Raw genomic sequence first — 25,556 nt, 5'->3', positions numbered from 1 at the left:
TGCCCTTTTGGGCAATGCCCACCAGGCACCCTGGCAATTCCCATCAGGCATCCCGGCAGTGCCAAGGGAGCAGGTGCTGAGGGATGTGGGGCTAAGGGGATGGTGCCAGGAAGGGGGAAGGTGGGGTGGGGGGGGAGCTCTGTAGGAGGGAAGGGAAAACTCCACAGGGAGAGGGAGGTTGATCTGTGGGAATGACAATCAGGGGTGTGGGAGAGGATGATATCTGGGCAGCCATCAGTGGAAAAGGTGGGAACTCTGCGGCGGCAGTGATAAACAGCAGGGTGGACAATGTCTTGGGGGGGGAGGGGTGTGGCACAGGGAGCAATCAGCAGTGGGTCCTGATGTCGTGGAGGGATTGTGGGCTGTCAGGAGCTCTCCAATATGTTGGCTTCACCAATAAGGTTAGGCTGTACGGACACCCCGCACCCCCAACCTCCCACTGATGAGAATTGCATTCTGGCACTTTTTTTACTGAGTGTCATGAGATTGCTTTTTTAAACTCACCCAAAAACTGAGTCTGAAACTTTCCCATTTTCTCACTCATTCAGTACTTAGAATTTTTTTCATAAGATTCTGCCCTTAAAGTTAGTGATTCCTTCACTGGGTTTTCCAACAATTCTTCTAATGTATAAATGATATTCTTTTGCAAAGAATAAAAATCCTGCTAAAGAATATGGCCAGGAATCTCCAAAAAAAAACTAAGTGTCCAAACAGGAGATTTTTCCACCTGGTTTTTGCGCACCCTTAGTTTCACGACTCTCCTTTGCTCTGTGCTCCACAGAGTGGGTCATTGCGTGTGCACCAATCTGTCAGTGGGGTGACCAGCGCACGTGCATTGGCCCCCTCACGGCCCCACCCCCATCGCCATGCCACTTCTCCTGATTGATGGCTTCCCAACGTCCCCCCCCACCCCCTGGGCCAGCCCCAATCAACCCCCGTCCATGTGCAGTCCTAATCTCCCTCCCACCAATGTGCAGCCTCAAAATCCCCCCACACCCACACCATGTGCAGCCCAATCACCGCCTCCCTCCTTCTCCTACCGATCCCACTGCAGAATGTGCAGTGCGTCCTCCCCTCACCACCACCACCAACTGGCCCCCAGTATGCCCCGCCCACAGTGGGGCGCAATCCATCTGGTCCCGCCTTCTTGGCACTAATGCCCAGTGGGCACTGCCAAGGTGTCCATGGGCACTGTCAGGGTGCCAATGCCCAAGGAGCACGTCTCCTGTCCCCAGATTTTCAGGGAGGGTCTCAATGGCTTCTGTACCCACCAGCGGTGGGGTCATCACATCTGGCCCCCATTGATGAAGATCAGTTGTAATCCGTGCTGTTGGGGACCTCTCCCATCAGGAGGGAGAGACACTAGCAAGTCCGGAGACTACCGTCTGGGGTTCGCTAATCATACTGAAATTGGAATTCATTGGAATAATCAAATGCAAAATTACCAAAGGAATGTTTCAGAAGCAGATAATCTGAGACAGGAATAGAATATGGCAATATTGCTAATGTGAAAGTAGGCAGTCATAGGAATGGCGTGGATATGTGATGAGACCCTCAATTTATGATCAAATATGATGCAATGGTTATGGATAGATTTAAGGATTATCTATTTTGCAGGATACAAAGTTATAGAGACATAGGGGGCGATACTCCCAGCCTGCTGTGCTGCTCCGGTAGCGCAGTGGGCCAGGAGACATCAACTGGGGCTACGCTCACCTTTACGCACCCAGGAGATCACGATGACAGGCTCATGTTTGGGTGATGTCTGTGGTTTGAAAGCACAGCAGGGGCTCAAATCTGGTGGGGGGCAGGTTAATCACATTGAAATGCACTTAAACATATATAAGTCCGGTTCATGCCTATGTGGGTATGAACCCGATTGCATCGCTGGCATGGTATGGTGAAAATTGAAGTTGCAATTTCATTCTGAGTTTCATCGCATCTTGAGCCCATGTCAGCAATTTTGCAGATTGTGAGAATGAACTAAAGATCCCGCCCAGGAGGTCTTAATACAATTGTACTGGACTTTGGTAAGGCCACATCTAGTGTACTGTGTGCAACTGCACTTTTCATATTTAAGGAAGAATATACTTAAGTTGAAGGTGATACCTCAAAGGTTCATTAGATCGGTTCCTGGGATGAGAAGGTTGTTATATGTTGAGAAGCTGAGTAAACTGGGACTATATTGTTTGGCATTGAGGGGAATGAGAGATGATTTCATTAAAATGTGAAAGATTCTGAAGGGACACGACATTGAGGTGTTGTTTCCCCTGGCTGAGGAATCTAAAACGTAGGAGCACATTCTCAACATAAGGGATTAAAGAAATTAAAATAAATGTCTCCAACCAGAACGTTGTGAATTTTTGGAATTTACCAACCTGGAGGCTTCTGGATGCTCCATTGTTAACTATATATAAAGCTGAGAGATTTTTGATCTTGGGGAAATCAAGGATTATGAGGGGTGGGCAAGAAAATGAATCGAGGCAAAAGATTAACTAATTTTACATTGAATGGTGGAGCAGGGTCAAGAGGTCATTTTATTTAGTCCAACTCCTATTTCTCATGTTCTTATTTAACAAAAAGGCAGTTGTTATATTTCCATTTATTTTCAACTGGCTCAAAATCGGCGGCTCAGTATTTTCCTACCTGCCAACAATCATGAGCTCCCACTCGGAGCAGTGAGGTCGGATGTAATACCAGACGTCCATTGTAAATAGTGTACTCGCACTGTTAAAAATTGAATTGAGGGAGGACATGAGGGCAGCAATCATTACTGACATCATTAGGCCTCGCAGACCTGAAACAGAACAGAATTGGGTCCAACTAACTTTTGTACCAAAAACTGTATCATGGCATTAACTGAATTGCAGGGGATTATTTATATACTTAAAAATACTCTAGCATAAAAATGCAGCAGCAACTATGTGCTGTGCTCTGTCCCATATCACTACCAGCCTCTCAAACAAATGGTTAATGCTCTCAGAGCTAATAAAAAAGCAATGCCTCCCCCAATTCACTGATTATTCTTGAAATAAGATACTCAAATATTGCCATGTCTGAAGTTAAACTGGAAAGTGCAATGGGTTAGTACAGTATTCTGGCTTTGAAGTCAGTCCATTGATGGAACTCTTCTCACTCCCATCGGCAAACATTTTTAACTATAGCAAAGAAAATGTACTCAAATGTCAAAGCCAGCCCTTTCTTTTCATTCATACGCAAACTTCATGGGGTGATCTCACAATCTTACCAAAAAAATTCTAAGTGCCAAACGAGTGTGCAAATGAGAAAGAATTGTATCCCCTCTTGGTCGTTCCCCCCTTCCCCCCCGTCAATCACTGCTCTAACAATCTCCATTGCAGAGTATACAGCTCTCCTTCAGCATCTGCCTCCTACCTCTCCTTCAGACCCTGCCCTCCCCTAAGGCTTCACCCCTCCCCATTGGGCCAACCCCTTGGCACAGCCTGTGTCAGGTGAACATTGTTTGGGTGCCCATTGCACACTGCCAGAGTGCCAGACTGGCACTGCCCACCCATGACCTTGACTATGGGGATGGAGTGGGGGAACATAAATAGCTTCCAGACCCACCAGTGAAACCATCACATCTAGTCCCCCTGTTGGTGGGGGAGCCATATGTGATTCTTGCTGGTTAGGACTTCCGCTGCGAGATCATTAAAGCAACTGAGCCCAGACAATTACGTCCTGGGCTCAGTCTTATAAATACTTAAATCAGCCTCGCGCCCTTTCCAGGTGTGAAGCTGATTAGAACGGCAGATCAGGGCCAGTAATATTGCAATAGACTAGTTATTGGGTGCGAATCCGGTTTTCCGCCTCTCACGTGACCTTGCTGGCACGCCACACCTATCGACTGACGGGACAAGCTGGTAAGATAGTTCCCAGCCTTCCTCAAGTTTTTTGTTACAGAGTAGTGGAAGTGCCCTGAAAGTATCACAGAATGTGATTGTGTCTGACCGTTATCCTGGACTAGGGAACAGAACATAAATGTACAAGCAGGACATTTCTAAAGTACAAGGATAGAAAACAAAACTGATCACCATTATGTTTAAGGTTAGACATCCTCTTACATGGCGTGATGAAAAATTCAATAGGCGCACTTGGTTGCAACATTTGAAAAAGAGATAATGGGTCCTTACATCTGGGAAAAGAGGAACCTAAAGGCTGGATCTATGAGCAAGCGATAAACGAAGTAAGGATGCTGCTGTAGTTTCTGTTAATTTAGTGCATCTGAATAACCAGATTTGGCCATACTATGAACCAATGGTCATTACCAATGACTCAAATAAAAATGATTCTGATTGATCCACACAACCAAGATGGGAGTAGAGAAGGTTTAAGAAAAGGGTGTCATTTTGTTGAAGACTGTACCTGTGATACTCAGCTTGAGTGGGACTGCTGTCAGATGTGGTGAATTGGTGGCTTAATCCTTGAAGAAAAGTCTTGAAAGCCTTAATGATTGAAATTGATGCCATATGTGCTAAGTGGGCCTGGCTGCCTGATGAGGCAGTTAGTTAATGAGTAATTTATAATTTATTTTACCTGTTAATTCTCATTTTATATATTTTGATTTGGTTTGATTATTAAATATTACAAAAAGTTTAAATCTCATTCAATGATAAATTTGGCACTTTTTGTTTATTCATCTCCACAGGGATTAAAACAATGATTACTCAAATTGTAATCTATTGCAAATAGGGGAGTATACTGAACATATTTTAATATTTTTACATCCATTTAACATATGAATCTTAGTAGTACTGTTTATTCAGACTTAATTTTGACTGAAGGATTTGTCAGGATCTAGTGTTTTAACAAATGCCAAAGGACATAGAATGTACTCTGGGCAGGGGGCATCAATGCCCATCACCAAGAGTGGGTCAGCACTACTACTGATCAAGCTGACCGAGTCCTGAAGGGCACAGCTGCAAGACTGTACCTGTGACAGGTGGTGTGAGAATCAACATGAGGAGAAACCCTGCCTGACTTCATTCTCAGCAACTTATCTGAAGCAGATGCATTTTTTCAGATAGTATTGGTGGGAATGACATTCCCTGTGGAGTGACATTCTGTCATTATACGGATATCACACAACACAATGGAGGGTGTCACTACTGTGCTAAACAGGGAAAAAAAAATCAAGAGATCGATTAATTCAAAATTGTGGACCTTTGACGAACTGTGGAACATCAGAGCACCAGAACCATCATCTGTAGCCTCATAGCACTCATTCCAACATTACGAGTAAGCTAGGAACCAAACCTGTGTCAATAAGGCACATAGAAAAGCATGTATAAGCTGTATCAGCTATAAAAAATGTGGTAACTTGGGGAAGCTACAAGCACAGAACTACATTCATCCTAAACAGGGAAACTGTACATTATGAACAAAATTAAGTGATCAGTTCCCAGCTCTGGGTGTCTATTTGTGTGGACTGTACACATTCTTCCCATGTCTCTGTGGGATTCCTCCAGGTGTTCCTTTTTCTCCCACAGTCCAAAATGTGCAAGTTAGGTAAATAGGCCATGCTAAATTGCCCTTTAGTGTCCCAAGATGTGTAGGTTAGGTGGATTAGCCATGGTATATGCACAGGTTGGCGGGAATAGGGCGGGGCAGGGGTGGGCCTCGGTAAGATACTCTGTTGGAAAGTAAGTGAAGACTCAATGGGCCTAATGGTCTCTTTTTACACTGCAGGGACTCTATGGTTCTATCCCACAAATCATTCAGATCAAAGCTCTGCAGTCTTATCACATCCAATTGTGAATGGTGGTGGACAATCAAACAACTAATGTGAGAAGGAGTCTCTATGAATAACTGCATCCTTGAAAATGGTGGAGACTGGCATGTTATACTAAAGACTAGAGTATTGACCTCCATCTTCAGTCAGATGTACCTCCTTCTGAGGCCCCTACCATAACAGAAGTTAGTCTCAAATCAAATCAATTCACTCTGTGACATCAAGAAGCAGCTGTATGCAGTAGATACAACAAAAGCCATGGGTCTCGATAACACCCTGGCTATATTACTGAAAACCTGTGCTCCAGAGTTAGCTGCATTGATAGCCAAGTTGTTACAATACTGACAGCTTTTGAACAAAGCGAAATATTGCACACAACAAATCTAACCCTGCAAATTACTGCCTCATCAGTCCACTCTTAGATCATCAGCAAAGTGATCGAAGTTGTTAACAACAATGCCATCAAGCATCACTTAATCAGCAAAAACCTGCTCACTGATGGTCAATTTCAGTACCGCCTGGGCCAGTCAGCTCCAGTCTTCCAGTCCTTTGCCCAAGACAATACAAAAAAAGAGTTTAATTCCAGAGCTGAGATGAGTGTAACTGCCCTTTACATCAAGACTGCATTTGATGGTGTATGGCATCAGGAGGCCTTAGGAAAATGGAAGCCGCTGGTAATTATGGGAAAACTTTTCTCTGGCCCAAAGAAGAATAGTTGTGGTTTTGGAGGCCAATCTTCTCAGCCTCATGATATCACTGTAGGAAACGCTCAGGGTAGGAGCATGCTGGGTCAAACCATCTTTAGCTACTTCACCAATAACTTCCTTCACCATAATATCAGAAGTGAAAAGGTTTACTGATGATTGCACAGTGTTCAGTTCTAATCACAACTCCTCAGATATGAAGTTATCAGTGACCACATTCAATAAGACCTGGACAACTTTCAGGCTTGGTCTAGAGGCAAAAAGCATTCATGTCATTTAAGTGTCGAGTAATGACCATCTATGACAAGGTGAGCCTAACTGTCTTCCTTTAACCTTCAATGGAGTTATTAATTATCAGATCCCCTATCAACATCCTAGTGCTCACCACTGGCCATTAAATTGAACTGGACCAGCTACATAAATAGTCTGTCTACAACAGCAGGTCAGAGGCTGGGAATTGTGCAGCAAGTGCTCTTGATTTCCCCAAATCCTGTGCAGTATCTGTAGGGCAAAAAAATCAGCATTATAATGAAATACTTTTCAGGAAGCTCAATACCATCCAGGATACAGCAGTTTGTTGGATCAGCACCCCATCAATCACCTATAACATTTACTCCCCCACCCACCAATGCATCAGGACTGCAACATGTACCATTCACAGCATGCACTATACTAACTTGCCAAGATTTCTTCGACCTCTCAAACATGTGACTTCTACTGCACAGAAGAGCAATAGCAGCAGGCAAATGAGAACAGTTTCACATTCCCTTACAAAATATAGCTTAGAAATATACTGTCATCATGACTTAGAAATAAATTGACATTCCTTGCTTGGCCCTGAGTCAAAATCCTATGAGTCTTAACAGCACTGTGAGAGTAGCATCGTCACACAACTGCAGGGGTTCAACAAGTAGCAAAGTCAGGAATGAGTAAAAATGTCATGCCAGCGAAGTCCACATCCCACGAATGATGTAAAAAAAAACCACTACTTGTTTTAATGGGAAAAGCACAAAACAAAGCAGTCCCCAGATCATTCTATTTATTAGTCTTGACAATATTAAATCAGGTATGGATAGAGTCTCACAGTTGTTGTTTTCCTCAAGTTGACTACCTGTGCTTCAAAGCTGGACGGGGCGTGAAGATGGATTGTGAATTCCTTTGCAAATTCCTGCATCAAGAAAAAGGTACAATGATCTTCCTCAGCTCCTCACCGAAGAGAGGGACTTAAGTCTCTGAGTTTTCTGGCCATTGTTGCCTCTAATACGACGTTCAGGAAGAATTTCTCAGGGGTTCATAGACATCTTTGTCATTAAGATCTAGAGATTCTTTTCAACTTTGGGTCAGTGTTGCTGAGCTGGAGTCTAAGTTACAAATATTGTATGTCAGGGAGGGGGAGAGTTACTTGGATGTTTTATTCCAGGAAGTAGTCACACTTTAGATAAGGCAGAAACTTTAGAGTTAATCAAAGGTCAGCGACAGAAGGGTGCGGCTGCGATTCAGGCAAGTTTCAGGAACCAGGAGCCTCAGCCGTTGACTTTGTCCAACAGGTACAAGATGCTTGCTATCTGTGTGGATGAGAAGGACTAGGAGGTGGATGAGCGAATAGAGCGTGGCGCCATGGTACAGGATGCCATTCAATTGAGTGCAGTGAAAAGGAATGTAGTAGTTACAAGAGACAGTGTAATCAGAAGAATAGATACTGTTTTCTGCAGCCAGGACCAGGAGCTCTGAAGGTTTCGTTGCCTGCTCAGTGTCAGTGTGAAGGACATTTCCTCGCAGCTGGAAATGAAGTAGGAGGGAGAGGGTCCAGTTGTTGGAGTCCATGTGGGAATCAATGACATATGTAGTACCGGGAATGGTGTTCTGCTGAGAAAGCGGTGAGGAATTAGGGTCCAAGTTAAAATACAGAACATCTCTGGATTGTTATCTGAGCCATGTGCCAATTGGCATAGGTTCAAGCAGATTAGAGAATGGTGATACGGAAAGAAGAGGCTTTGTTTCATGGAGTATTGGCATCAGTACTGAGGAAGAGGGCACTATCTGTTGGGATGCACTCTACTTGAAGCAGGCTGGGATCTGTGACTTGGTCAATTATATAACTAGAATGCGGACAGAGCTTTAAACTAATGGATGGGTGGGTTCTGGTGCAGCGAGATGTGTAAATCAAAAAAAAACAGTGGATGGAATTAGCCCATTTTTTTCCTAAGCATCTGTTGCAGTGAGAAAATGAAACTCACTGTGTATTTAGTCTCCACCAATTCATTTTTCCATGCGATTAACGCCACACTGTTGGTCATTTGCTTCTGGGACACTCACCCCCGGAAAATGCAATCTCTGTCATCAATAAGGTGCTTCTGGTTCTTTAAAATGCTTCTTCAGCACTTCCCAGTATTTATTCCAAGCCCAGTCAGGAGGATGGCTGCCAGGAAGACAGCACCACATTTCATAGAAGAAGTCCTCATCAAACTTCTGGATGGTGTGGAGCGGAGGCATGGTATCTTCGATCGTGATCAGGGCAGATATTCAGCAAACAAGGTCATCAGCCCTACCTAGGAGGCAGTGGCCATGATACTGAATGCCAGCTTGCTCCATGAAAGGATGGGGTTATAGTGCTGGAAGAAGATGAATGGCCTCCATTGTGCACCAGAGTAAGTCCTAATGTCTCCTGCTGCATCCCTTTATACATCCATCACACCTCCATGGTGATCTCTCACCGTCACCTCACGGGTTCCCAACACCTGTCATGGTGCCCCCACCAATCTATGTGGTCCCCCCAGTAAAGATTCTGCATCTCACATCCCCAATCCCATGCATGTATTTGGCCTGGCAGAACTCTTGCCTACACCCTCCCTATCTGTCTCACTGCAGGACAAATTTAAGAACAACTGATGTGAGTGGGCATAGCCTTCTGGAATCATGCCTGGGCCAAGAAGCCTGAAGCCCTAAAGGAAATAACTCTTGAGCTGGCATGTGTGGAACAGGATCGCACCTGTGCAGAGAGTGAGAACACCAGACAGTAGTGAGAACCCTCAACAGATGCAGCCAAGGCACAATCCTCACAAGTTAATTTTCTCCTATCATTCATCCTGTGGAGCATTGATGCCATTATCCTCCCCGTACAGATCAATTAATTGACCAGCCTGGACTGTCTTCATGCCCTCTGGAAACCACAGGCCTGAGCAGCTCCAAGGGAGCAAACTACTACAGCAGGAAACAAGGAAAAAAATTTTTTTCCCCATAAAAAATTACAGTGAATAATGGAGGGGCATGTGATGTGTGGTTTCTGTATGATGTGGGAACTGGTGGACCCCAGGGTCCTTCCCAGTGACCATGTCTGTAGTAAGTGCAGGTTGCTGGAAGAGCTCCAGCTCAAAGTGGATGAGCTGGCCTCTGAGCTACAGACACTGAGGCTCATCAGGGGGAGAGAGGGTGCCATTGTCAATGGGGTGCAAGTGACATCCACCCCCCCTAGACTGGCTAAATCTAAGGGTCAGGGACAAAAGGGGGCTGCTGGGAGGAGGAAGGGGGGTGAGGAGCGGAGGCCTCAGCCTCTTAATCTGCATAACAGGTTTGAGGTTCTTGCTTCCAGTCTGGAAGAGGACGAGGCAGGTGAGGTTGGTGAGCAAACTGCACACGGTACAGTGATGCAGCAGGACATAGGCAAAGAGAAGGGGAAAAGGAACGTAGTAGTGATTGGGGATAGTGGGGTGAAGGGTATTGACACTGTCCTTTGTCACAATGACAAAGTGCACAGAAGGGTGTGTTGTCTGCCTGGTGCTCGGGTACAGGATGTCGCAGCTGGGCTGCAGAGGAACCTGGAGTGGGAGGGTGAGAATCCGGTCGTTGTGGTACATGTGGGTGCTGGCGACGTAGGCAAAGTGTGGACTGAGGATCTGGGGAGGGAGTATGAGAAGCTGGGAATGGAATTAAAAAGTAGAACCGACAAGGTGGTCGTCTCTGGGCTACTGCCTGAACTGAGTGCAGACGGGCGTAGGGTTGACAGGATAAAGGAAGTGAATGGGTGGCTCAGGGATTGGTGTGGGAGGAATGGGTTCGAATTTATGGGGCATTGGCACCAGTATTGGGGTAGGTGGGACTTGTTCGGGCGGGATGGGGTTGGTCTGAACCGTGCTGGGACCAGAGTGTTGGCGAATCGAGTAAAGAGGACTGTAGACAGGGCTTTAAACTAATTAGGGGGGGGAGGGTGCAAGGGTAGGTGACGCCACGAGGTCTAAAGTTAAGCATAGGGTACAGGTAAGGGAAGAGGCCGAGGATGTCCCAATTGGTGGCGTTACGGCAAATAGGGTCCAGGTGAAGGCTGGGATGAAAGCGCTTTATCTGAATGCACGAAGCATTCGGAATAAAGTGGATGAGCTGGTGGCGCAGATCGACACAAATGGATACCATCTGGTGGCCATTACAGAGACATGGCTGCAAGGTGACAGGGACTGGGAGATGAATGTACAGGGCTATCAAGTGTTTAGGAAGGATAGGCAGGAGGAAAGAGGGGGTGGCGTAGCTCTGCTGATTAAGGATAGTATCAAGGTGGTAGCAAGGGATGATATCGGAGCCAAAGAGCAGAAAGTGGAATCGTTGTGGGTGGAGATTAGGAACAGCAAAGGGAGGAAGACGCTGGTGGGTGTCGTCTATAGGCCCCCAAATAATGATCTGGAGGTGGGGCGGGCTGTTAACGCGCAAATAAGTGCGGCGTGCAGGAATGGGACGGCAGTAGTTATGGGAGATTTCAATCTGCATATTGATTGGTCGACCCATGTTGGACGAGGTGGGCTCGAGGAGGAGTTCTTGGAATGCTGCCGGGATAATTTCCTTGAACAGTGTGTGTTGGAGCCGACGAGGGAGCGAGCTATCTTGGATCTGGTGCTATGTAATGAGGTGGGTAGAATTAGGGACCTTGCGGTGAAGGATCCTCTTGGAGAGAGTGATCATTGCATGGTGGAGTTTCTGTTGCAGATGGAGGAGGAGAAAGTGGGTTCCCGGACACGCGTCCTTTGTTTGAATAGAGGGGAGTACGGTAGGATGAGAGAAGAATTGGCGAATGTGGACTGGGGGAGCGCGTTGGAAGGTAGGTCTGCTGAGGAGCAGTGGAGGATCTTTAAGGAGATCTTTCTTGGTGCTCAGCAGAAATTTATTCTGATGGTCAAAAAGGACAGTAGGAGGAGAGGTAATAAGCCGTGGATAACGAAGGAGGTGAAGGAAAGTGTTAAATTAAAAGCAGAGGAATTTAGAGTAGCTAAGAGCAGTGGGCGAGAAGAGGATTGGGAAAGGTTTAAATGTCAACAAAGATTGACAAAGAAGTTGATAAAGGAGGGTAGGAGAAGCTATGAAGCTGGGCTTGCACTTAATATAAAAAAGGATAGCAAGAGTTTTTATAAATATATAAAAAGGAAGAGGCTGGCTAGGGTGAACGTTGGTCCTTTAGAGGATGAGAAAGGGGACCTAGTGGTAGGGGATGGGGAAATGGCTAAGGTCTTGAATAACTTTTTTGTTTCTGTCTTCACGGAGGAGGACGTGAATAATTTGCTGGGTGTTAGCGATGGAAAGGTGGTAGGACTGGAGGGTCTTAATGACATTACTGTTACTACAGAGGTGGTGCTCGACAGACTGGAGGGGCTAATTGTGGACAAGTCCCCAGGACCGGATGGAATGCATCCGAGGGTTCTGAAAGAAATGGCGGAGGTTATAGTGGATGCCTTGGTGGTTATTTTCCAGACGTCGCTGGATTCCGAGGAAGTGCCGGAAGATTGGAAAACGGCTAATGTTACGCCGTTGTTTAAGAAGGGTGCCAGGCAAAAGGCGGGGAATTATAGGCCGGTTAGTTTAACGTCTGTGGTAGGTAAAATGTTAGAATCCGTCATTAAGGAGGAAATTGCGAGGCATCTTGAAGGGAATTGCTTGATAGGGCAGACGCAACATGGTTTCATTAAAGGGAAGTCGTGTCTGACAAATTTACTGGAGTTCTATGAGGATGTGTCTAGGGCAGTGGATAGAGGAGAGCCGGTGGATGTGGTCTTTCTGGATTTTCAGAAGGCGTTTGACAAGGTACCTCACAAGAGGTTATTGCAGAAGGTCAGGGGACATGGAGTTGGGGGTAGGGTGTTAGCGTGGATAGAGGATTGGTTGTCAAATAGGAGGCAGAGAGTGGGGGTCAATGGGTGCTATTCGGATTGGCGGTTGGTGATTAGTGGGGTGCCCCAGGGGTCAGTGCTGGGGCCTCAGCTATTTACCATTTATATAGATGATCTGGAGGAGGGAACCGAGTGCAGGGTGTCGAAATTTGCTGATGACACCAAGACTGGGGGAAAGGCAAATTGTGCGGAGGGTGTGGAGAGTCTGCAGAAGGATCTAGATAGGCTGGGCGAATGGGCCAGGAAATGGCAGATGGAATTTAATGTTGGCAAGTGTGAGGTGGTCCACTTTGGTAGGAAGAATGGTAGGAAGGACTATTACTTACGTGGCGAAAAACTGCAGCAGGCGACGGTGCAGAGGGACCTCAGGGTCCTTGTGCATGAGTCGCAAAAACCCAGCTTGCAGGTGCAGCAGGTGGTCAGGAAGGCGAATGGGATGCTGGCCTTCATAGCGAGGGGGATTGAATATAAAAGTAGGGAGGTCTTGCTGCAGCTGTATAGGGCATTGGTGAGGCCGCAGCTGGAGTACTGTGTGCAGTTTTGGGCGCCGCACCTGCGCAAGGATATTTTGGCCTTGGAGGGAGTGCAGAGGAGGTTTACTAGGCTGATACCGGAGTTGAGGGGATTGAGCTATGAGGAGAGGCTGAATAAACTAGGCTTGTACTCGTTAGAGTTTAGAAGAATGAGGGGAGATCTCATTGAGACGTATAAGATGATGAATGGGATGGATAGGATAGAGGTGGAGAGACTCTTCCCGCTCAAAAAAGACAGTAGGACTAGGGGGCACAGCCTCAAGATAAAGGGGAGGCGGTTTAGAACGGAGTTGAGGAGGAACTTCTTCACTCAAAGGGTGGTGAATCTCTGGAATTCTCTGCCCGTTGAAGTGGTGGAGGCTGCCTCGCTAAATATTTTTAAGAAGCGGGTTGATGGGTTCTTGATAAGAGGGGGGATTAAGGGTTATGGGGAGAGGGCGGGAAAGTGGAACTGAGCCACGACAGATCAGCCATGATCTTATTGAATGGCGGGGCAGGCTCGAAGGGCTAGATGGCCTACTCCTGCTCCTATTTCTTATGTTCTTATGAGCCATCTCAGAGAAAAGCATCGAGGAAACGCAACAGCCATCACTCGCACCCTCCCACATCTCTGCAGATACCCACACCTCAGTGGGATTAAATAGTAGCAAGCTTCTGGGTCATTCACTGATGAGTACCTCACACCTGAAGATTCATAGGAAGCAGAGATGGAATATCCCAGGGATTTGACACTCAGAGGAAAACTGGAGCCTAGGACCCTGTTGAGCCCCAGCCAATGATGTGTACTGGATCTGGTCATCCAAGAGCTTCTGGAACTGCAATGACAGAATCATGAGCATTAGAAAGGGTTGACAGCATCAACCCTCAGATCGCAAGGCCAACTGGAGGAGTCCCTTCTCCTTTTGTCTGGGGAGATGCTGCTGTCAGTCCTTCACAATGAGGCCAACATTGTGAGGGTGGTTCAGCTCATGACTTCCATGGCTGAGGGCAGAAGTTCCATGGTACAGTGCGTACACTGCATGACAGAAGTATGCTTGGAATCTACAAGTGTCAGCGTCAGAGGATGGTGGGGCTTCTGGATCTCACTCTAGCTATCCCTCTATCCCATAGAGCAGGTCATGAAGAAATGATGATAGGCAGGAATGCAGCCCTGAGCCTTCCACCCAAGAGACCCTGGGTATGTCTAACCCATCTCTATGACTCTATACATAGTCAATATCTTTTCCCAAAGGTAGGGGAGTCTAAAATTAGACAGCATAGGTTTAAGGTGAAAGGGGAGAGATACAAAAGTGCCCAGAGGGGCAATTTTTTCACATGAAGCGTGGTGTGTCTGAAACAAACTGCCAGGGGTAATAGTAGAGGCAGGTACAATTTTGTCCTTTAAAAGTCATTTAGACAATGACATGAGTAAGATGGGTATAGAGGGACATGGGCCAAATGCAGGCAATTGGGAGTAGCTTAGGAGTTTCAAAAAAAGGGTGGCATAGACAAGTTGGGCTGAAGGGCCTGTTTCCATGTTGTAAACCTCTATCACTCTATCTGACATGCCAATCCCTGTGAGCGACACACCTCCAGTCCCACACCCTAAGTAGGGCCACACTGTTACACTTGTGCAGCTCAAAAGTAGACCTGGACCCTAAAGTCTAGGCCCCCAGTGGACACCCTCCCAGTCATCTCAGGCAATAGGCCTGGAAGTCAGCAGGCTGCCTCAAACACAGCTGTAGTTCCTGGGGATAGATCTAAATGTAGCAGGAGAATGAGAAAGAGTAAGAAGCTATAGGCACCTAGTGGCCATGGGTGAACCTCAGCACTAGAGTACGTCACCATTGTAATATTACACCAGTATATTTAAAAATCACTTTGTTCATCCATACACACGCATTAGCCCCATGAGTGTGAGAATGGCAGTGCTATGTCTTCCCACCTCCCTCATTGACTAAGCAGTAAAGTCACGCCACTGCACCTTCTGCCCCACCCTCCTGCCCCCCCAAACCCCCCTCCATCCAAGGAATGCTAATGCCATCCCCGTCTCTTCCCTCACAACATCAGCATCCAGGTCTCTCATGTCTGCCAGTATTGTCTAGTGAAGAGGATGCCAAGGGCTGAAAAATTGTTGAGAGTTCATCCAGCTCTTGAGGAGGTGGAGAAAAACACCAAGACCCCTGACTTCAGGTTCGTCATTCCGCATCCCTGGGCCCCATAATAAGCTCATTCACTGGCTGGTTGCATTCAGCTCTCTGGAGCAAGAGTCAGGCACATCGCTGAGGATGAGAGCAGTATCGCTCTATTCTTAACACAAGTCATCATCATTCTTCTGCAGAGTTGCACCAATCACTTTGGCAACCTGCCCACGAATGTAGCTACCATCACGATGCCCTTCCATGGACACTATAGTGTTGACTGGATGTTAGAACACATGGTGGGAGAGATCTTCACACCCTAGTCCAGGATGTCAACAAACTGAGAGTTAATGAGTATGTCCCTGGCCCTGCACCTCATGTTGACCTTGTCCATCTTTCGTCCTTCTCTGCAAGAAGTCCCTCACTACCCTCCTTGACAATCTCCTCAGCCGGGCACATATGGCACTCCTCCATCTCCTCCTGATCCAGCTGCTCTCCCTACTGCATATCAGGTTGTGCAGAGCGCAACAGACCATCATGATACAGGACACCATCTGGGGGTTGTATTGATGGGCATCATCCCACTGGTCCAGGCACTGGACCGCATCTACAGTGGTCTAATCGCCTATTTGACCAGTGCAGTATTGATGCATGAGACTCATTTTGGGGATCCTCAGTGGGTATTTGTGGTCTCTGCACTGGCATCATCTGCCACTTCTTGAGTAGATACCCTTTTTATCCTGAGGCATCTTCCCTCCAGGTATTGTTCTCCCTCAAAAATGGCCAGAATCTGTGAGCACCCCAAGATGTAACTATTATGAATATTCCCTGGGAAACAGACACAAACCTGCATGATGCGCATTGCGTGGTCACAAACGATCTGGATATTGAGGGAGTGCTGTTCCTTGCAGTTGAAAAATAGTGCCCCGTGCCGCCCTGGGAAATGCAGAGCCCCATGAATGCAATCAATGACACCCTGCACCTGGTGCATACCCGTGTGAGCATGACACCTGGTCCCAATCTAAGTTGATGTACATATGGACCCTCGTAAATAGTGCACGTGACCTCTTTGTGGACTTGCACGCTGCTGATTGGGAGATAAGAACATAAGAACATAAGAAATAGGAGCAGGAGTAGGCCATCTGGCCCTTCGAGCCTGCCCCGCCATTCAATAAGATCATGGCTGATCTGTCGTGGCTCAGTTCCACTTTCCCGCCCTCTCCCCATAACCCTTAATCCCCTCTCTTATCAAAAACCCATCAACCCGCTTCTTAAAAATATTTAGCGAGGCAGCCTCCACCACTTCAACGGGCAGAGAATTCCAGAGATTCACCACCCTTTGAGTGAAGAAGTTCCTCCTCAACTCCGTTCTGAACTGCCCCCCCTTTATCTTGAGGCTGTGCCCCCTAGTCCTACTGTCTTTTTTGAGCGGGAAGAGTCTTTCCACCTCTATCCTATCCATCCCATTCATCATCTTATACGTCTCAATGAGATCTCCCCTCATTCTTCTAAACTCTAACGAGTACAAGCCTAGTTTATTCAGCCTCTCCTCATAGCTCAACCCCCTCAACTCCGGTATCAGCCTAGTAAACCTCCTCTGCACTCCCTCCAAGGCCAAAATATCCTTGCGCACAGGTCACCCGTATAGCCCTGAAACAAGCTGCTGGCATTGAGTTCAGAGTGATAGTAACTTTCAGAGCCACAAGCAATGCGTGACCTCCCAGTCCATATGATGCCAACTTGGCACAGGTGGTCCATTGCCCCTGGGACAGGCTACAGGCTTTTCAGGCACTGTAGCTCTGACATTGGAGTATTCCTGGCTGGTAGCATCCCATGAGGCTCTGCCATTTGTGGCCCTGCTCCTGGAAGATCAACTAGCACCACCTTCCCCTCCTCTGCAGGGTGGTGGTCTTGGCTGCATGCAGCTGCTACACAATTCTGGTCAAAAGAATTGCCAGCTCAGTTTTAATGTAAACTGTATGTATGTGTGTGTGTGAGTTATGGTGTGTGTGTTTAGTGATTCATATACTTGATTGTCTTAGAGTATATTAGTCCTGTTCGTGTATATTTGGGGCACACTGGTTAGCCCTGCTGCCTCACAGCTCCAGGGACCTGGATTCGATTCCCATCTTGGTCACTGTCTGTGTGGAGTTTGCACATTCTCCCCATATCTGTGTGGGTTTCCTCCGGATGCTCCCACAGTTTCCTTGCACAGTCCAAAAACGTGCAGGTTAGGTTGATTGGCCATGCTAAACAGCCCCTTAATGTCCCGGGATGTGTATGTTAGGTTTATAAAGGTAAATATGCGGGGTTTCGAGGATAGGGCCTGGATGGGATTGATGTTGGTGCAGACTCAATGGACCGAATGGTCTCTTTCTGCACTGATTCTATGATTCTCACTGGGGTTTCACATGACCCTTCGCACCATTCCAAAAACAATATTATTCACCACCACAAACCAGTGTTTCAAACTGGAGTACTCTTGATAATATCAGTGTGGGTTTGTGACCTAACAATGATGATTAATTTCTACACATGCCTAAATTCACCTGTGCTCACACTATGACTATATTTTCTTAATCTTCCTCATCCTACCTCTACAGCTAGGTGCCTCCCCAGGATCCACAGTTGAGGATGAGGTGGTCTGCTGACTTCCACACCCTTGGCGGGTGTCCCCTGGAGAACTGAGACCTTGAAGGTCCAGGCTCACTTTTGGGCAGCATGAGTGTTGTAGTTCTTCCCCTTGTTCTTCCTTTTCATATATTTATAAAAGCTCTTACAATCTTTTAATAAACATTTCTGACTAGTCTACTCTCATATTCTATTTTTTTCAGCTTTCTATCTCCATCTTTTCTGGAATAGAGCATTACATTACAAAACGAAAGAGATTGTCATCGACTTCAGGAAGCGTAAAGGAGAACGTGCCCCTATCTACATCAATGGGGATGAAGTAGAAAGGGTCGAGAGTTTCAAGTTTTTAGGTGTCCAGATCATCAACAATCTGTCCTGATCCCCCCCCATGCCGACACTATAGTTAAGAAAGCCTATCAATGCCTCTACTTTCTCAGAAGCCTAAGGAAATTTGGCATGTCAGCTATGACTCTAACTTTTACAGAAGCACCATAGAAAGCATTCTGGTTGTATCACAAGGTGGTATGGCTCCTGCTCTGCCCAAGACTGCAAAGAGCTATAAAAGGTTGTGAATGTAGCCCAATCCATCATGCAAACCAGCCTCCTATCCACTGACTCTGTCAACACTTCCCGCTGTCTCGGCAAAGCAGCCAGCATAATTAAAGACCCCACGTACCCCGGACATTCTCTCTTCCACCTTCTTCATTCGGGAAAAAGATACAAAAGTCTGAGGTCACGTACCAACTGAATCAAGAACAGCTTCTTCCCTGCTACTGTCAGACTTTTGAATGGACTTATCTTGCATTAAATTGATCTTTCTCTACACCCTAGCTATGATTGTAACAGTACATTCTGCACTCTCCCGTTTCCTTCTCTATGAATGGTACCTTTTGTCTGTATAGCGCGCAAGAATCAATACTTTTCATTGTATTTAATACATGTGACAATAATAAGTCAAATCAAATCAAACCATTCGTGGTTTTCTAATCTGCTGGAATCATTAGAGGCAGAGTTATGCTTTGAAGTTGTTGAACTCAATATTGAGTCTGGAAGATTACAAAGTGTTTAATTGAAAGGTGAAATGCTATTCCTTGATTTTGCATTGTGCTTCATGGGATATTACAGGAGATTGAGGACACAGAGAAGTCAGTGTGAGTGGTGGAAATGATGGAGAATGATCTGTTGAATACAGAGGCTGCTGGGATGCAAAGGGAGAACCAAAGGAAGCCTTCCTACTTTTGGGAGGTAGAAAAAGTGAAAGCAAAAGTATGAGAAAGAGGATGGATCCAGCCAAAGGCCTTGGAAATGAGGATTGGGGGTGGGGGGGGGGAATCCTCAGTCGAGGAAAACAGAATGAGGTGCAAGTATGGAAGGTTACATCATCAGAAAAAATGCAACAGAGGCAAGAAACTGGGAGAATGGAAAGGAATCCTTTCAGAAAACAAGGTGTGAGGAATTGTAGTCCAAGAAGCTGTAGGAGTCAGTGGCCTTGTGATTTGTTCACGGCCCATCCCAGAAAATCAAGGGAGGGATTAGTTGAAAATAAACCATGTGAAGTTGGGAGAAGGTTATATATTGGAAGAAAAGTTGATGAAATTTTCAATTCAGGTCAAGAGTTGGAAATCATACATACAATCATCAATGCACCAAAAAAAGACGTAAAGGAGGGGCCTGGAGTAGGAATGGAACAGCGAATGTCTCACATATTCCAAAAAGGCAGGAATAGCTGGGACCTATGCAGCTAGCTAAAGGAAGACTTTTGTTTGGAGGAAATGAGTAGAGTTTAATGTGAGAACAAGTGTAGCCAGGCCGAAGAGGGCGGTGATGAATGGAGACTGGTCGGGCTTCCATTCAAGGAAGAAACAGACCATCCTGATGGGTGATGGAGGCAAAGAAATATTGAACACACATGGTGAAGAGGAGACAGTAAGGATCAGCAAATTGGAGACTGTTCTAAATCTCTAAATTTTGCCTTGCCCATTTAAGCTGCTGCATCCCATGAGAGCTGCATTGCCATTTAGCTTCCTTTCTCACATCAATGGGCACCCAAGGAAAAATTGCTGCAGTACTGGGGGCCCATCATGAATATCTAATCAACCCAGGGAATTGGAAGGGAACCAATGAATTCTGAAGGCCTGATGTCACACTTACCAGGGCACTTAAAAGGTTTCAGAAAGGCAATAATAATATCTTATCCCAGGGTGGTGTCAGAATTCAGCATTGTGAAAGTGAACAACACCTTTCCCAGGGCAATAAGGATAAGTGCAGCCACTTGGCCCTCATCCCAAGGGAAGAGCCCCAAGGTGAAACCCTTCTCCCACGGTGAGCCCAACCAAACCCCAAATCCCTTGGGGGACCCTGTCTCTGCAGTCTGGCAGCAGCAGAGGGACACATAGGCAATCCACTTATCCCCTTGCCCCCCACTTCGGAGTGCAAGGCACCAAATCAGAGTCTCACTACTATGGTACCAGGGCAGTGCAGGGTTTGCACCGGAGTCCCTGAGAGGGACCTGAGGGAACATCATCTGGAAGTGCCTCTCGTGTGTGTGTGTGTTTGTGTGTGTGTGTGTGTTGGGGGGGGGGGTGGTGGTGGGGAGGGCGTTGAAGCTTCTGGCTGGGGTGTGTGGGGTGGTGTAGGGTCACCCTCATGCATGTGTGGTGTGGGGCACAGTGACCCATTCTTTCAGTAGTGCGGGGAGGATGGCCCTCTGTGCTGAGGGTTGGGGGGTGCTCCCTTAACAGTGGGGGTTGCCAAATTCATTGTGGAGGGAACAGAGGCCTGTCAGAACAGAGATCAGGGTGCTCTCTTAAAAGGTGCCCCAATCCCTATTAAAAAAACTGGGCTGGCCAGTATATCCCACTTTATGAATATTTTTAAATGCTAAAGATGGAATGAATCCCACCTGACTGATGCTGCTAACACCAGCGGTAAACATTCCGGTTTTCCCACTGGTGGGAGCATTTAAGGGTGCAAACAGGAGAATTGCGTATAACGTACCTGCAGGTAGCAATTCCATTACTAACAATGGGTAGGCAATATCTGAGCAACCAACTGGATTTCCACAAACTTTACGACAGATAGCAGGATCCACACAGGCCACCAGATCTAAAACAAAAGTAAAAATATTTATGTGCTTCAGAAGGTTAAATTCCTGACTTGGATACTACCACATACAACTCTGCACACAAATGAGTCAGAGTCATAGAGGTTTATAGCATGGAAACAGGCCTACAGCACAACTTGCCCATGCCACCCCTTTTACATAATCACTAAACTAGTCCCATTTGCCCGCATTTGGTCCATATCCCTCTATAGTCATTTTACCCATGTAATTGTCTAAATGCTTTTTGAAAAACAAAATTGTACCAGCCTCTACTATGAGCTTGTTCCAGATACTCACCAGCCTCTGCGTGAAAAAATTATCCCTCTGCACCCTTTTGTATTTCTCCCCCCTCACCTTAAACCTATGCCCTCTAGTTTTAAACTCCCTACCTTCAGGAAAAGATATTGACTACCTAGCTGATCTATGCCCCTCGTTATTTTATAGATGTCTATAAGATCACCCCTAAGCCTCTTACGCTCCAGAGAAAAAAGTCTTAGTCTGTCCAGTCTCCCCTTCTAACTCAAATCATCAAGTCCCGGTAGCATCCTAGTAAATCTTTTCTGCACTCTTTTTAGTCTAATAATATCCTTTCTATAAAAGGGTGACCAGAACTGTACACAGTATTCCAAGTGTAGCCTTACCAATGTCTTGTACAACTTCAACAAGACGTCCCAACTCCTGTATTCAATACTCTGCCAATGAAACCAAGCATGCTGAATGCTTTCTTCACCACTCTGTCCACCTGTGACTCCACTTTCAAGGAGCTATGAACCTGTCCCCCAGATCTCTTTGTTCTATAACTTTCCCCAACCCTACCATTAACTGAGAATTGTTTTCAGTATGCCACCTGATAGCTCAACTTTCACATAGTAAGAGCTACATAGGGATATGCTATTTCTAAAGAAGAACTTAAGGTGCAATCGTTGGCCTCTGATTGCTGGCCTCCCAATCGCTGGCCTCCTCCCTCCAAACCCCCCTTGACCAGCCCTGCCCCCACACCACAATGACCAGCCCCACCTCCCCACCCCAAATGGCCATCCACAATCGCCCTCCTCACTCCCTTCATCCCCCATTGATCCCACTTGCAGAATGGCAGCAGTTCCACCCCACCACCAATCACATCCCATAACCCCCTCAGTATGCCCGCCCCCTCTGGCCTCGCTAATTTTCAGCTTAGAGCTGGCTGCACTAAAAAAAAAGTGCTTGGGAGACTCATGGCCAGCAGAACCTCGCGAAAATTCTCCTCTGTTGTTTCCCAGCCATTTTTTCTAATGTGTTGTGCCCAGAAATGTGGTCAAACCACAGCTTTGTTTCACACTGATGTTTGGTGAAGGAATATTACTTCAAATTTCAATTTTGCAGGAATCAATGAAGGCCTCCACTGATAACCGTGATTTAGTCAAGGAATAGGTGGAATTACTTTTCACAGATAGGATGCAAGACTGGGTGGAGACATGGTAGATGGACATCAACATAGAGAAATGTGTAGTGGTCCATTTTGGCAGGTCCAGTGGGATGAAGGAGTATAATATCAAGGGTAAGACTCTTAGAAGTGTAGAGGATCATAAGGGGTCCAAGTCCATAGGACTCTTAAATCAGCCTCGCAGGTGGAGGATGTGGTCAAGAAGGAGCCTTCATTATATACTATAGTAGCCTTCATTAATCGAGGGATTGAGTTTAGGAGTCGGGAGATAATTCTACACCTTTATAAGACCATTGTCAGACCCCACTTGGAATACTGTGTGCAGTTCTGGTCGCCTCATTACAAGAAGGATGTGGAAGCTATTGAAAGGGTGCAGAGGAGATTTACAAGGATGTTGCCTGGATTGGGTTGCGTGCCTTATGAGGATAGGTTGAGGGAGTTCGGTCTTTTCTTCCTGGAGAGATAAAGGATGAGAGGTGACCTGATAGAAGTTTATAAGATGTTGAGAGGTATAGATCAGGTAGATTCTCAGAGGCTATTTCCCAGGACTGAAATGGTCACTACGAGAGGACACAGGTTTAAGGTGCTGGGGAGTAGGTACAGAGGAGATGTCAGGGGTAAGTTTTTCACTCAGAGGGTCGTGGGTGAGTGGAATCAGCTGCCGTTGGTAGTGGTGGAGGCAAACTTGTTGTGGTCTTTTAAGAGACTTCTGGATGAGTACATGGGATTTAATGGGATTGAGGGTTATAGATAGGCCTAGTAGGTAGAGATATGATCAGCGCAACTTGTGGGCTGAAGGGCTTGTTTGTGCTGTAGTGTTCTATGTTCTATGTTCCTGCCAAAGACCCATTATCAACGAAGGATACAATTCTCTTGCATTTTGCAAACAGCTGTTGAAGATAGGTTTGCTATAAATTGCATAATTTCCAGGATTAATAATAGGTTGGTAAAATCTGGGTAGAAAACTCAGAATCATGCAAAAATCAAAGTAATAAAACTAACTTTCCATCCTAGATTTTAGAAGGGATAGAGAAAAAAAGTACTTCCGATTTCTTGCCTTCACAGGTATTAGGACCTAACCTTCAGCAGGAAACTTATAGTTACTTCACAAGAATACTTACTGGGAAAAAGCACTCGACTGATCATGCCAGGAAACACCATAATGAAAATAGGCAAGATTTTCAAGTAGGATGCAAATATGATGCCACCTTTGGCATGAAGCATTGATCTGGAAGAAAGTGTCCTTTGCACAATGACCTGAAACCAATATAAGGCAACATATAATTTAGATGCCAATAAATTCTCAAATGCAAAATCATATGTATATACACATGAAGAAATGTACCATAGGAACAGGTTATTATCCCAATTTATCTTTGTTGTGTTTATTCTGAACAGAGGTCTCCTTCAACCAGACTTTATTTCAGCCTGTTAACATGTTTTTCTATTCATATCTCATGTCTTTTCCCTGAATCACGTTGCCCCTTAAATACTATTTACCACAACTACCCCATGTGACAGCAAGTGCCACATTTTAACTCCACTCTAAGTGTTAGATTTTAGACTCCCCAATCAGCAGGTTTGAAGATGAGTGTTTCATAAAATCCAGTGGATGATCTGCCTTCTCCCCCCACCTGTCTGAAATTTTACAGGGGGCAGGAGAGGTGGATAGCCTGTCCTTGGTCCTATTGAGACGCTTGACTGGCCAAACGTTGTTTGTTCATCGTTGTCGATGAGGACCTCAACACCATTAGTCATTCTGAGGCTGGATGCAGTATGTCCAAAGATGACTGATCAGGCCAATTCGGGCATGGAATGTAATGGCACATATTGGGCAGATTTGTGAAGGCACTGTAGTTGGTGCACTGATGGCTCTGGACTAGCGTAGCTCGCGCTTAAGTTGTGCTTCAGCAATGCACCTTGCTTCATAAGCTTGACAGCCCTTATGGATGAGGCAGCACCAGGTAGGGCGGTTTTGTGCCAGTGTTTCCCAGGTGGTTTTGTCTATGTCAAGCAACTTCAGGGAGGCCTTGAGTGTGTCTTTGTAACGTTTCTTCTGTCCTCCATGCGAGCATCTTCCAGCAGAGAGTTCCCCAAAAAGTAGCTGCTTGGGTATTCACTCATCTGGCATACAGATGACATGTCCTGCCCATCGGGTCTGTGCTCTCATCAGCAGTGTGTGGACTGATGGTAGGCTTGCTCTAAAGAGAACTTCAATGTCTGGCACTTTGTCTTGCTATCTGATGCGTAATATTCTGCAAAGACAAGTCATGTGGAAATGATTGTGCTATCTTGCATGCCTTCAATACATAGTCCATGGTTCACAGGCATACAGGAGGGTTGTAAGTACCGTGGCACTGTAGACCTTCACTTTTTTTGCTGGGCTGATTCCTCGACGTTCCCATACAGTGGAGTGCAGTCTACCGAAAGCAAAACTGCTATTCTGCAGTTAACTTTCTGTATCAATAGTCACTGCTTGGGAGAGGGTGCTGCCAAGATAAGTGAACTGGTCCACTGCCTGTACTTTCTGCCCTTTGATTGTGATTATGGGTTCTGTGTATGGTGCATGAGTAGCAGGCTCAGAAGATTCTCCACCATCCAGTACTCTGGCCATCGTGCCATTTGAATTAATCTGGGGGGGAACAGGCGAACTTTGACATGATCCTCCACAGGTTTTGTCGGCTGACAGTGTCGAAGGCTTTTGCGAGATCAACAAAGGCTGTGTAGAGCTCGCGATTCTGTTCCTGACACTTCTCCTGATGTTGGCGCACAGCAAAAATCATGTCAATAGTCCCGCGATCTTTGCGGAAGCCACACTGTGACTCTGGAAGCAGGCCCAGCTCCAGATGATTTATCAGGACTTTTGCGAGTGTTTTTCCTGTGATGGAGAGCAGCGAGATTCCTCGGTGGTTGTCGCATACTTGCCGATTGCCCTTCCTCTTCTAGGGGTGTACATTGGAAGCATCTTTGAGTTCCTGAGGAATAGATCTTTGCTTCCAAAAGGACTGGAACAACTCAGTGAGCTTCTTGATAAGTACAGGACCAGCAGCTTTGTAGATCTCTGCGGGTATGGCAATGCCCCTGGGGCTTTGCCACTGGATAGCTGGCTGACAGCTTTCGTGACTTCAGCTACTACCGGTGGGTCAT

The 25,556-nt window shown here is 46.2% G+C and overlaps 1 protein-coding gene across 1 annotated transcript in view; it reads right to left on the bottom strand.

Moving 5' to 3' along the window:
- Positions 1-25,556, bottom strand: part of LOC145355183 (sodium/myo-inositol cotransporter 2-like) — a 126,986-nt gene that overhangs the window by 44,063 nt on the left and 57,367 nt on the right. The window contains exons 9-11 of the mRNA XM_080207096.1: positions 23,531-23,666; positions 20,881-20,988; positions 2,647-2,797 (exon numbers count right to left, since the gene is read on the bottom strand). Of these exons, the coding sequence (XP_080063222.1) occupies positions 2,647-2,797; positions 20,881-20,988; positions 23,531-23,666 (395 nt within the window). The remainder of the gene's footprint in view (positions 1-2,646; positions 2,798-20,880; positions 20,989-23,530; positions 23,667-25,556) is intronic.

Source organism: Carcharhinus amblyrhynchos, chromosome 18 (assembly GCF_965287045.1).
Source record: "Carcharhinus amblyrhynchos chromosome 18, sCarAmb.v2.hapA, whole genome shotgun sequence".
Taxonomy (NCBI): domain Eukaryota; kingdom Metazoa; phylum Chordata; class Chondrichthyes; order Carcharhiniformes; family Carcharhinidae; genus Carcharhinus; species Carcharhinus amblyrhynchos.
Note: the sequence above shows the minus strand (reverse complement) of the source record. Positions and strands in the feature narration are given on the sequence as shown.